The 14593-nt window shown below is 34.1% G+C and overlaps 1 protein-coding gene across 1 annotated transcript in view; it reads left to right on the top strand.

Moving 5' to 3' along the window:
• Positions 1-14593, top strand: part of LOC123562369 (uncharacterized) — a 221535-nt gene that overhangs the window by 104591 nt on the left and 102351 nt on the right. The window contains exons 46-58 of the mRNA XM_053537208.1: positions 1288-1434; positions 1798-1977; positions 2751-2879; positions 4017-4214; positions 4833-4988; positions 5335-5526; positions 7018-7149; positions 7775-8452; positions 8753-8950; positions 10048-10164; positions 10868-11047; positions 11929-12063; positions 12688-12876. Of these exons, the coding sequence (XP_053393183.1) occupies positions 1288-1434; positions 1798-1977; positions 2751-2879; positions 4017-4214; positions 4833-4988; positions 5335-5526; positions 7018-7149; positions 7775-8452; positions 8753-8950; positions 10048-10164; positions 10868-11047; positions 11929-12063; positions 12688-12876 (2631 nt within the window). The remainder of the gene's footprint in view (positions 1-1287; positions 1435-1797; positions 1978-2750; positions 2880-4016; positions 4215-4832; positions 4989-5334; positions 5527-7017; positions 7150-7774; positions 8453-8752; positions 8951-10047; positions 10165-10867; positions 11048-11928; positions 12064-12687; positions 12877-14593) is intronic.

The raw sequence follows: 14593 nt of genomic DNA on the forward strand, positions 1-14593 counted from the left end.
CCGTCAACATTTAGCTTGTGTATGCGATAGAGGCAGTATTTTTCAACTGATCTTCATGAATTTTGGTCTGAATGATTATCTTGATGAAATCTAGGCCGAGTTCAAAAAGGGGTCATCTGGGGTCAAAAACTAGGTCACTAGGTCAAATCAAGGAAAAACCTTGTGTATGCGATAGAGGCTGTATTTTTCATTTTATCTTCATGAATTTTGGTCAGAATGATAACCTTGATGAAATCTAGGCCGAGTTCGAAAATGGGTCATCTGGGGTCAAAAACTAGGTCACTAGGTCAAATCAAGGAAAAACCTTGTGTATGCGATAGAGGCTGTATTTTTCAATTGATCTTCATGAAATTTTGTCAGAATGATTACCTTGATGAAATCTAGGCCAAGTTCGAAAATGGGTCACCCGGGGTCAAAAACTAGGTCACTAGGTCAAATCAAGGAAAAACCTTGTGTATGCAATAGAGGCAGTATTTTTCATTTTATCTTCATGAATTTTGGTCAGAGTGAAGATCTTGATGAAATCTAGGCTGAGTTCGAAAATTGGTTATCTGGGGTTTAAAAGTAGGTCACTAGGTCAAATCAAAGAAAACCCTTGTGTATGCGATAGAGGCTGTGTTTTTCAACTGATCTTCATGAAATTTTGTCAGAATGATAACCTTGATGAAATCTAGGCCAGTATTGAAAATGGGTCATCTTGGGTCAAAAACTAGGTCACTAGGTCAAATCAAAGAAGAACCTTGTGTATGCGATAGAGGCTGTAATTTTTAATTGATCTTCATGAATTTTGGTCAGAATGATTGCCTTGATAAAATCTAGGTCAAATTTGAATATGGGTCATCGGGGATCAAAAACTAGGTCACTAGGTCAAATAAAAAAACAAAAGTTTTGTATGCGATAGAGGCTGTATTTTTTAATCGAGGTTGATGAAATTTAGTCAGAATGATTGCCTTCATCAAATCTAGGTCAAATTCGAATATAGGTCATCTTAGCTCAAAAACTAGGTCACTAGGTCAAATTGAAGAAAATGCTTGTTTACACTTAAGAGACCACATTTTTGATCCAATCTTAATGAAAATTGGTCAGAATATTTGTTTCCATGAAATCATTATGTCAAACATGTTTACACTGTTATGGTATGTTTATCAGGTGAGCGACCTAGGGCCATCTTGGCCCACTTGTTATAGTGAATTAACCTCTAAAAGAGAAACAGGTACAACAGGAAAAAAACCTTGTCTTCTCATTACTGTTGCTTATAAAATGGTGCTGTGTTTTTTTCCATTTTAGAATCAATTTAATACAGTAACCTACTACTTTGACACTACAACTGATGATCAAACTTACTTCCATATATCAAAACTTCCGAATGGAGCTGGCGAAATACGATTGGCCAAAAATTTGAAAGATGATCTGTCAAGACGTACAGAATATAGGGTAAGATTTTTTTTTATTTTCAGAAACCATATATGTTATTTTGAGTAATCTTACACTGATCGGATTATTAAGAGTTACTTCATTTTGTAAGTCATTGTTCATTTGTGATACCAAAATTTCTGTCACATGATGGGCAAGACACTTGATCTGTCTGAAGTCACTTGTTATCCATCTTTGATTTATGTGAGAAAATTGTTAATTATTTGCTGAGATGGGTGTTTACTAAATAGAAATTTGAAAAATAAATGTCAGGTTAACTGACCATTGTACATAGCTGAAAGACTGTTAAAAACTAACTTGTTTGGACGAGTTATGTCATAATGATTGTTATATAGGTCTTACTGTCATTTTTCTTGTCTACAGGTACAAGTGTATGCCACGGATAGTGAGAGGACATCTTCACCACTTACATGTACATTTACTGTGTACAGAAACTTGAATACGCCACGGATCACTAACACAAATTTTGAAACAACAATATTCGAAAACCATACTTTGTTTGCCCCTGTGTTTGACATTGAAGCAGAGGATAATGACAATAGGGTATGTAATATTAGTAAATGTAAGATGTGCGCAATTACTGTACAAATACAGGCAATGGAACGCCTATTGTTGAGTTGTTAAATTTGCCAACTTTGAATTACTAAGTTCTTACTAAATTTGGTTTGAAACACTGTCTCTTTCAAATAAAAAGGCTGGCTTGCAGTAGATCAGCAGTTTTACCCATATCCATGCCTGTAGCTGCAGTAATGTTGAGATAGGACCATTGGATTTGTTCAACAATTAAAGGTTTACCAGACCCAAATTTCATATTTGAAAATATGAACAATTACTAGATAAAGTTTATGCGAATGTAAAATTAACAAGTTTGTGTGTATTAACAGTTCTCTTCATTAGGTTTAAAATAGTACACTTGAAAAGTTCGTGTCTGATGTTCACTAAACTTGGTCACAATGTTAATGGGTATAATGTCTCGACCACGTTTGATAACCAGCTATGTCATCAAAGTCTTTCTGTAGTTCAGTATGGGCCTTGAATTGTTCAAAATGGCAAAAAATTGACTTGGCTCTCTAACTTGAACAGTTTACCAACTTGATCGCGATATTTATAGTGCAATATATTTGCCAGTTTTGTAACGATCCATATGTATATGAATATACATTAATATGGAAAGAGTGCTTTACATATTTGATATGATAGCAATAATAATAGTGATACAATTTTATACTAACTGTATGTATAAATAAAGTTTTGGGTCTAGATAGCTTGAATTTATTAATAGACATATGCTTGAAATGTTATTTTTGAATTTTCAGGCACCATTCAATTCACTGTCTTACAGTATAACTTATGACAATGAAGCCCAAAGACTTTTCCAGATCAACAGTAATGGAGTTATCACACTGCGTCAGAGCCTGCTCACAGAACCGTTGGACCAGTACAAGGTAAACATAATTGATATACCGATATACCTTGGAGTTTTTTGGACCAAAGCTATGTCAGCTTCTACTTTTAAGTGATTCCACTATGGTATTTAGATGTCTTGTGATAATTACAGATACATATATGACAGTCATGTTTAACTGAGAAAACTTTATCAGAGGTGTTGTATGACTTTTAAATTTGTTTTTCAAAAACAAGATGGAATCCGATACACATTCATGAAAATATTGCATTTGTCCTTTTGCAGTGACGGATAAATATCATTTTTTTTTGAAAATTAACAAATATCCTTTCTATATAATGATTTAAAAAAGCATACAGCTAGGCTTTAATGATATTGAAACTTAGTAGGGGAAGAAGGGTAGGATTATATTCTGCATGTGATTTTCTGCATTATGGCAGCAGTTGAAGCAGTTTAACCCTTAGCCTGCTAAGTTTCTAAAATGGACTGGTCCATCATTCAATGTGGACTATGCCATTTATTATTTGAAGAGGTGTTACCTGAAAATTTACTGACTGAATAGCGAACAGTGCAGGCTGATCTTGGTCTGCACTGGTCGCAAAGGCAGATTCACTTGCCGCCAGCAGGCAGAATGTTAAAACATGCTAGAAAAATTCATGTTGAAGCCAATGTTTATAAAACAATGGTGAAAGCAAATTGATGTTGAATATAGTAAATCAACAACTTACGTAGGGAATAGTCTTCTCTGTCTGGAAGGAACACTAGCAAGCAGTTTATTGATATTTCATGGCAAAAATTGCTGTATGAGAGAGTACTTGACTTCAATTTGGGTTAAAAGTGAGTTAACCAAAGTAATATACTCTGGAAATTTATTTCCAGCCAAATTGTGATAACTCGGTACAGCCAGCTCAAAAGATTACAAATTTGTATCTTATGTAGGTTTCTATTTGAAAGTTTGACAGACATTTTTCTAAAAAATCATTTTTATCTGCCTTCTGTATGTTCTTGTTGAGAAGTGTTATGTTTGTTTTATGCACAAGAATTTAACAATTTTCTATCCAAACATACAGCCATTCTTCATAAAAAGTATGTCATTTCATACCCATGTAATCATAAAAGATTTTGCAGTGTAAGAAAAAATAGCTGTGTTAAAAACAAACCAAAAATACTATTTCAGCTATTGGTTCTGGTCGCAGATGGGGGTAAAGTGCCACAAGTTACATCGGCTGAAGTGATTGTAAATGTTTTGCGCAACTTCTTCGCACCACAGCTTGGTGTAGGGGAGCCTTCTGCCACAATAAATCGAGAAATTTCAGAAATTACGTCTCGAGGGACAGTTGTTGTTGATTTAAATGCTGTTGATAATGACAGAAATGTGAGTTGTGTTGCTTTTTATTTAAATTGCAGAGTTACAAGAGTCATTCAATATAAATATAATGCAACCACTGCTGTAAATTCTTTACTGTTTTAGATTAATTGAGCCGTGCCATGAGAAAATCAACATAGTGGGTTTGCGACCAGCATGGATCCAGACCAGCCTGCGCATCCGCGCAGTCTGGTCAGGATCCATGCTGTTCGCTAACAGTTTCTCCAATTCCAATAGGCTTTGGAAGCGAACAGCATGGAGCCTGACCAGACTGCGCGGATGCGCAGGCTGGTCTGGATCCATGCTGGTCGCAAACCCACTATGTTGGTTTTCTCATGGCACGGCTCAATTTATTATTAAATGCATTCTTTGAATTACCCTTGAAATCTGGGAATCTCCTATAGAGTTTTAATCCTGTTACATTTCCTGTATAATGACTAATTCTACAGTTTAAAATATTATAGAAAAGTGTAAATGAATGTTTACTGCTCTTTTGAATTATAAAAGCTTTTTGTCAAGATTCAGTCATAGGTGATAGATATACTGTAATAAAGATTTAGTAGGATTTCCAGAATTATAAAGTTATTTACAGCTATATAATGTAAACATTACTTTGCTTTATTTCAGCCACCTTACAATACAGTGACATACTCTCTTGTCAGCCTTTCAAGCACTGGCTCATCCGGAACGCCATTAACAAACCCATTCATTCTGGACATGGAGACTGGAGAAATTGAAGTTGCTGGATCCCTTCTTAATCCTCCCAGTTTTAATGACTACACAGTAAGTCTGGAATAGAAGATTGAAATTCATGATTAAAAATATCAGTAACAAAAAAAAATGGATAACCCTAGCAGTTTGTTTGGTCTGTGTCGTATTTCCCTACATTTTATGGATAATTTAAAAAATTTGCATTGAAAACCACTCGAGATTGACAGCAGGTTGCTGTGCATTGTTCTGTTACTAATTTCAAATAACACAAATCTACTTGCAAAAATTCTTGCTGGTTCTTTCGAGAAACATGGTACCTGTCAACTCATGAGCTAATTGCTTTGTTGTCAGTGTAACGAAACCAAAAAAAGAAACTGTTTCAAGGCAGTGAATATTAACGAGTCTATTCCAATTTCAGCTTACAATTGCAACCCAAGATGGAGGCAGTCCAAATCCAAAAACAGGCGTAACATATACCGTGACAATAACTATTTACAGAAATACCTTTGCTCCAGAAATTTTGAATTTACCAAACAGTACTCTGATTGATTCTACAAGACTTGCTGGACAATTGGTATTCGATGTAAATGCACGAGACAGTGATACAAGAGTAAGTCTGTTTCACTAAAGTTAAGCATGTATGTACTATGTAATGTAGTTGTAACAGTGAAATTATCAAATGCCAAGCTGTCTTACCCACTTGTTGTGCATATGGTAATGTTTTAATTATTGCTAATATTTATAAAAAGAGCAATTTGTACCCTGCTCTCAACTCAATATGGAGAGCACAGATCTGTGGATTGTATAGTTGTGAGTTCTGTTTCCACGCAAGATGTATATTCTCTGTAAATAAAGCAGCAATAAAAATTAAAATTAGGATGCGTAAGAGAAACAGTTTAGCATTTCATATGACAAATATTTGTGATCTTGAAATCATTAAATTGAAAATGAAGGAGGTCTTGAGCTTTTCCATGGAATTTGATTTTGTGGGTTAATAATCCATGAATTCAGTGAAAGTCGGTGACATTCAAAAGTAATTCTACAAGCGTAGAATTTTGCACTTTTTGCAAAATGGCTTTGTGAGAACAAGTGTACATGGATCTGAAATTTGAAGATAAAAACGCATGGTGATTTTATTTTGTTTTACTTTGTTGGAATTTTGCAGATTGTGTTAATTAAGGTAGTAGAGATGTAATAGCAATGTTTACAAAATGGCATTTGCTTGGTATAGTCTTAAAGATGACCATGTTTCGCACTGTTTTGCAATTTTTTATAAACTTTTACCGTGCCGTTTTTTCTAAATTTAGTATAGCTTATGGTATCTCCTCTAGCTCAAGTAGAGACAAATTTCAAAGTGATGGTCACTATACAAAATATTTGCAAATAACTCATTTTACCATTAATTTTAATAAAAGAATCATCAAACTATTGGTAAACAATTATAAGACACAAAATAAAAATGTGAATATCATTTTATCTAGGGTTCCTCAAGTAAACGGATTTAATGATACAGAATTATAACTTCAACATTGAAAAAATAAGGTCGAATCCTGTGTTTCTGTTTTGAAATTTGCTTACTTCATTCAAAGATAACCTTGGGGCAGATGTAAAACCTACCTAAATTTCTTCCACGATATGTAATCTAAAGAGTGAAAGCAAAATAGAGAACTTTTACCGCATGTAACTCAATATTTTTAAAGATGTGTAACTCTACCCCTTCTGTTTAAGTAGTAAATTCACTTTGAACAGCAAGAAATCGCATATCAACTTTTTTCCCCCATTTTTGTACAATAAATCAATCATAAGTCTTGAAAGAAGTAAAAAAACTTAATAGAAAAAATGGAAAATAAGGAAGAAACATTTGGTCCCAGAAGGGCTTGAACCTACGCCCCCCTGAGAATTGCAGTAAAAGTGGGTTTATGGTAGGAATTGAATACTCTTCAAAAAGGAGGTACTCTATTACGCCTCTACTACCTTAAATATGATAACCACAAAAATAGTCTCCTACTGCACTTGGAATAATAAATAATAAAAAAAGAATTCACAAGTATTCTAGCATTATATGATAATAGCTACATATGAGACTGTTTTTGTTTTTCAGATCCCATTTAACCAGTTTGGTTATTACTTGGCAGGGACTTACCCTGATACGGACTTTTTCACAGTGGATGTTAATACTGGTATAATAAGCTTGTTGAGAAATATTAATCTTGATTCAAAGGAAGTGTATACTGTAAGTATTAAATGCTCAAAATGCTTTTATTTTAACCTTTATCCTGCTAAATTTCTAAAATGGACTTGTATAACATACATGTATAGTAAGAGTAATGTTCTAATTATACTGTTGATTTTATAGTGATTTTGCTTATCACAGCTTAACTGTCTTTGTCACTCATTTTGAAGTATTCAGTTTCCATATGTAAGAAACTAAGTCTTGTGAGTAGAAAATTTGACACAATGACAAATACTGGATCATTAACACCTTCAAAGTAATGCAAATCATTCATCGGCAAGTAAGCACCATGCCAGATTTGACAAATAATTTTATTGCATAACCCGTATAGTCTAGATAGTAACGATATTTTGTACCAGTGTAAGTCTCACTGCCGTTTGCTCACAGGAAATTATAGTCTCGCGTAGCAAAATAACACAGGAAATGGAAATTTGTATTGAGATCTGAAGAATTTTGGTTTTGTTACTAATCACTGAATCATTTTGAGGCTGGCTTATTTTTTGAATTTGGAATGCTGTTACATTGGGACTGTTGAAAAAGTTTATAGAAATGCTAGAAAGCTCATTTTCTAACTTACTATGTCATGTTTTTGTAATATACCAGACTTCGTTCTGTCTTCTTACAGCTTCAAGTTGAAGTACGTGATGGAGGAAACCAGTATAGAGTCGGTGATCCATATTTGTCAACATACAAATTCCTACAAGTACGAGTGAACAGAAACGCTGGTGCACCTACTTTTAACCCATCTAGTTACACCCCACAACAAATCATTGAACATTTTCCAACTGCCACAGATATCGCATCGATCACTCTAAGTGATCCTGATGGTGATGAAGTGGAAATGAGAGTTGATGACACAAGACCGAAAGCCGATTATTTCAGGATTGACGGAAACAGGCTTCAGCTGATCAAATCGTTAAGTGATGATACAGACAGATTGTCGACTTACACCGTCTTTATTAATGGAAATGACATTGGAAATCCCAACAATCCTGCAACAAATACTGCCACGGTTACGATTACTGTAGATAGAAATGACTTCCCACCAGAGTTTATATTTATTAATGATGATCGATATAGAGGAAGTGTAACACGTAACTCTCCAAATGGAACATTAGTTACTAGAATATCTTGGGATGATGATGACATAACGTCACCTTATGGAGATGTGACTGTTAGAGTTACTGCAGGATCAGGCTTCTCTGAACAGATCTTTGGTCTACGAAATATTGTAGGCAAGAGTGGTGAAATTCATGTTGTTAATCAACAGCTTCTTTCAGCAGATGATTCTTATGACTATTCGGTAAGTTTTTTTAGTATCTCTAACATTGTGACCATCCATGAAGCATAAATTTGTAGTAATATGTGTACAGTAACGGTTTTGTTTATCAAATCCCACAGTATAATTAATGTGAAAATCCTTTTAATTACTTCCTCTTATATATTTTGTGTTTCTGCTGGAATAATAATTTATTACTTTATCACCATTTAATTTTATTAAAAGTAGAATAACTGGTAGGCTCATAGTGTTAATTTTTCTTTTGCGGAGTGTTGTCAGTGTTTTTATAGTAAGTTATACATGTGATCACTACTTTACTTGCAGCTTGTCCTTACTGCTACGGACGGTGGTCCATCTCCCAATTCAGTACTTGCTGATGTCGACATTTCATGTGAGCGCAATCTGTTGGCACCAACATTTAATCTGCCAGCTGGTTTCAGCCGTTACGAGGTTAATGTTGAGGAAACCAGACAAGTAGGATATGAAATCCTGACGGTTCAAGCTACTGACCTTGACCCCAAGGTATGTTTCTCATCTAACCTTCCTCTCTCTCCCTGAATTTAAAGAAACAGCCTTTTTTATGGTGAAGGTGAACATTTGAAGGACCTTAGAAAACAGAGAAAAAAATACAAACACAGTTTGCTAAGGGAAGTAGCCTTATTTCAAATGCCAATTTTTTTTTTTGAAGACTTACCTAATTATCATTCTTGAAATTGCATTTGGTTATATTCAGATGCTTCAGAATGAAAAAAAAATCACATTGTAAACTCGTCCTGACCAAAGGTAAGGCGAACAAAGGAAAAGTACAATTTAAAGGGATATTTTATGTACCAGATATTTTCACTTATAGGTACACCAAGAGCCTGAACCCTATTATAAATTGTTAACCTTAAAAACTTTAGTGTTGAAATGTTTGAAGCAAATGGTCCTGCTAGTAAAATTTGTATTTTTGTTATTTTGGAAATTCTGACTTTGTGTGCATTATTGTTAAAACTTCTGGATTGTGTACACTTTTAATCAGGGCTTAAGAAATCTTTAAAGCCCATTCAGTCAGAAAAGAAATTACATTCAGCATAAGTTTTTTACATCAGTTAGGCCTTCCCTACTCACTGTATTTATACATAGTCTTATATATGTAGCACATAGAGCAAAGAAATAAATGTCATGCATTCAAACTGATTTACTGTTCGCCTTCAATATATATACAGTGATAAAGGTCAATCAATGTTAAATCTGATTATTACTTGTTGAAATTTCTTTGTTATTTGTTTCCCAGAAGTACTGGCAATGACAATTTTGCCAAGGTATTTTAGCACCATGTGAAATCAGAAACGAATCTATTTGGAAAACATCCACATCATAGTATCAAGCGATCTTACGCATTTGTGTCATACTGCAACTAGCCACTTCTTTATGCCCCTGGGCATATTGCAACTGGTTTGTCCATATGTAATTTTAATGTTTTGCCTGCAGTCCACATTATTGTCCCAATTTAGTTCATACTCAAACTCGGCAACCATCTAAACAGAATTAAAGACATTTAAGGCAAAATAATTGAATATTTCATGGGTTTCAGTTTAGACTAGTTTTCTCTATATTGAACTATTGCATTTTTTCAGGAGCCAAACAATAAATTCAAGTTCTATGAACAATCACCAAATGATTATGTGAAGATTGACTCAGATGGTGTAATCAGGGTTAAAGGAGATCTGACAATTCCAAACTCCCCAATCATCGTAAGTATATTGTTTGTATATTTGTTTGTTTCAGTGTAAGATGGAAATATCTCCCAAAGAGTGCACATCAGATGCAGTATTTTCACCCATAAATGTCATATATTTGGTCTTATAGTTGCGTAAAATAGACAAATTTTCTTTTTTAAATTTTTTTTCAATGTTTCAAATTCAAACATATTTAGCACAGATTTGTTGGGTTTTTTTTCAATGAAATTACCAGAAGTATTCTACTTCTATTTCAATAATTTATTGAAACATTGTAATAAGTTGATTATATCAAAATGTTTGTGTTAATAAGGACCATTTCGTAGATCACTATTAACACCAAAAAGCATAAGTTTTACTGATTTATGAGTATGTAATTAATTTTTTTTTCTATAATTTTTTTTAAGGTTTTAATAATAGAAGCAGATGTTTGAGTACTAAATTATAAAGTTATTAAAATAGGAACAGATTAAAATTTAAACATTTTCAGAAACAGAAAAATTTAAAGTGTTGAAATTAACACCAAAAAGCATTAGTTTTACTGATTTATGAGTATGTAATTAATTTTTTTTTCTATAATTTTTTTTAAGGTTTTAATAATAGAAGCAGATGTTTGAGTACTAAATTATAAAGTTATTAAAATAGGAACAGATTAAAATTTAAACATTTTCAGAAACAGAAAAATTTAAAGTGTTGAAATGTTCTTATTATTCTCCAGTACAACATATATGTTGAAGATGAGGGAGCAAATGTCAAGTTGCGAACTAACGTTCAAGTGCAAGTCAATATCATTAGAGATACAGGCACATTGGTTTTCAGAGAGACTCCTTATAGTGGCGAAATTGTGGAAACTGTTCCGCTTGGCTACACTATTCTCACTGCAAAAACTTTACCCTCGGTAAGTATTACAAAGACTATTATAAAATGGCTGGAACCATTAACATAATTTCAATCAAGTTTGTGACATGTTTCCTTGGCGGAGTAGTAACATTTTGTATTTCATGAAAAGGTGAAAAAATAGTCTGTCAGTCCAAATTTTTGTTGTGTATATCTTAAAAAGTATTTGATTCAAGGCCATCAAACCTCACAGGATTTTCATTCAAGATGTGATGTTGTGGACCCGGTGTTTTAATTGGGATAATGCAGCCAGACAAAGAGTTATTGCCCTTGACTTAGTCTAAAATATGCATATAAAGGGTCTAACAGTTTCTGTCTCTTGTATCTCAGAAAATATTTGAACTAAGATTATGAAACACAGGAATATTGTTTAGCATGTGAAGATGTGCAGCTGGAGGTTTTTTTTTGAGATTTCACTCATCCAGACCAGAGTTATGGCCCTTGGCTTAGTAAAAAAATGCATGAAAGGACATAATATTTGTGTTGCACAAATCTAAACTTTATTTGACCTAGGGTCATGAAAATAGGAGTATTATTTACCATGTGAAATTGTGCACAACTGTTTTTCTTTTACCAGACCAGAGTTATGGTCCATGATTAAGTAAAAAAAAAAAACATAAATGGCATGCCAGTTTGTATTGCATGTATCTCAAAAAAGTATTTAACTTAGTGTCATAAAACATTAGAGGATTGTTATATAACATGTGAAATTGTGCACTTGGTCTTCAGTTGGGGATTTAAAAAAAAAAAATCATGTAAAAAATATATTATTCTTGCTGTTTTCTGTTGTAGTTATTTTTGTTTTAAAAGTTTATTTTAAGCTGTTGAGGGCCCAGCATACTTTATAACACTGTATTATATGTTCTTTTTTTCTCATTTCAGGATGGTGTAACTTTCAGTATTGACAACGATAAGTACTTAACTGCTTCTGTATACTTCCAAATTAATTCTACAACTGGTGTAATCTCTGTGGTTAAGAGCTTGTTGGAAGATAAATCAGGAACTGAACAATACACAGTATGTTGACCAGTTTTTGTCCATGCTTGTGATTATATGATAATTATCACTAATTAATAAGTCTTTCCATTTGCTTGATTTTCTTATATTATTACTACTATTTATGCTCCCTCTGCATTTAGGACTTCTTCTAAATCATTGAATGAAATATAATTCAATTAATTATCTATTGCCTTATAGTCTATAACAAGTGCCTTTGTGAGATCGGCATTTTCCCAATAGAAGCATTTAAAGGAAATGACAGTTGAATACAAATGAGCAGCACCATGAGAAAACCAACATAGTGCGTTTGCGACCAGCATGGATCCAGACCAGCCTGTGCATCTGCTTTCAAAGCCTACTGCAATTAGAGAAACTGGTAGCGAACAGCACGGATTCTGACCAGACTGTGTGGATGTGCAGGCTGTTCTGGATCCATGCTGGTCGCAAATGCACTATTTTGGTTTTCTCATGGCGCGGCTCAAATATACAATATAAACAAGAAATCAGTAATGTTGTTTTGATTCTCTTTCAATTCATGAATGGTGACAAGGGTGGATTGGGAAGGGAATCCTATATAGGTAGTGGAATGTTTTAATGCAGACTCGGGTCAAGTGTAATCACATGCTACTTATTCTGTTCCAGCTGAAAATTAAAGCAACACGTCAGTTTGAAGTGACCACGCAGTCAATCACAACAGATGTTCCAATCCAGGTCAACAGAAACCCGAGTAGTCCAGTAATAACATCTGGTGTATGTTTTGCAAGTATCCCAGAGACAACACCACAAGGCACTGTTATCGCTGACATTGATGCAACAGATAATGATGCCATTGTAAGTATTGTTGTTGCCGTGTTACAAAATGGCAAAATGGTAAAATTTCTTGTTCAGAAATCAGAGATGAGACTTTAAGTATGCATATGTGCATGCACATGTAGAAATATTTTATACATACATGTATTTATAAGCAATGCCAAGGAATTTTGACAGATACTTGGAATACAAGAAGTATGCTTAATATATGCCCATTTTGAAAAATATTACACATTGTGTTATGGTGTTGACCATCTGTCAACATTTTCAGTTTCTAGAAACGTTAAGTATGACAGCTGCAGCTTTCAACCTTTACTTGGTAGCTAAGCATCACTTGAGAATGATTCCAATTTTGGGGTCAATAGGTCAAAGGTCATGGCCATTAAGACCTGAAGACAGAAAATGGTTGTACTGATGTACATTAGCTATGGCTTTTGAACTGTACACAATGAGTATTCCTATTGTTTTTAGGGTCAGTGCTATTAAAGGTATTTCCAGGTGCTTAGAAAGCATAATAGCTACAACTTTCAAACTTTACATGATGATTATTAGCACAATTGTAGAGAATTCTTGTGGTTCTGTGGTCAGTTGGTTAAAGGTTAAGGTCAAAGTGACCTGGATACTGAAGATGGTTTCCAGACTCTAAATTATAAAGTGTAACAGTGAAGGCTTTCAACAGTTATTGACTAAGAGATCAAGGACATGAACACCTGAATGCAGATGTGTTCATTTTTTTCGTTTCCAGACTCTAAAAAGGTATAAAAGCCACTACTTTACACAATGATGAAGGTCCCTATTGATTTTAGAGTTACACAGGCCAAGGTTACAGGGATCTCTCCCCTGCTCACTCCCCTATTTTTTTTCAAAGTTCATTTACTTATAGTTGTTTCTTAGTTTCCCCCAGTCACATTCTGCAATCCATGCCCCCCATACTGTGCCCCCATCCCCACCCTGTGAAAGTTGTGAAAGTATACTTATTTTTACTTTTATTTCTGTAGCTTTTTTCTTATCCTCTTCCTTCCCTTGCAGTTTCTTTTATTTCTCAGAATATTTTCTTTACTGACCCCTAAACCTCCATCCCCAAAAGTAGCTGCTAACAACTTGTGTTTGTAATGCCTGCTTTTACTGCCCTGTTACATTCTGCTTGAATTTTTGAACCTCCCAGTGTAAAAACTCAAGGAAAAAAGGAGAAAAGTGAAAGATAATGCTTTGACTGCTATGAAAGGAGTCAACTTATTGTTCATTATTAAGTCTGTAATCCCGGTCAATATACTGTAGTTTCTGAGAGGGTTCTAGAGCACAAGAGGTCCCTTAAAATCGGTTTAGAATGCTGTAGATAAATAACTGTCTGAGATAAAGAATCATTGAGTCTCTATTAATGGTTAAGTTAGAGCAGGTAATAGTCTCTATTCATAATGAAGTTGGAGCAGGTGATAGTTTCAGTTCATTATGAAGTCTGAGAAATGCCTTTAATTTTTTTTTCAAGGGTATCTATATTCTGTATATATCTGGCAGTGGTTTACCCTTACTATGACAAGAGTGAACTTTTTATGCCATATTTTAACAATTTTCACTGATTGAGTATATGTGACTATGGTCATCATGTCCACCCTGCAGTTACAAAGAAAAATCTTCATCGGTTAGAAAATGCCATAGCAAAATTCCTTCTTGTATGCCCCTAAAGCAGTCTTAAAAGCATTGCAACAGCACCTAAGCTAAGACAGTTTTGGCTGAAACT

This window comes from Mercenaria mercenaria, chromosome 2, assembly GCF_021730395.1.
Source record: "Mercenaria mercenaria strain notata chromosome 2, MADL_Memer_1, whole genome shotgun sequence".
NCBI lineage: Eukaryota > Metazoa > Mollusca > Bivalvia > Venerida > Veneridae > Mercenaria > Mercenaria mercenaria.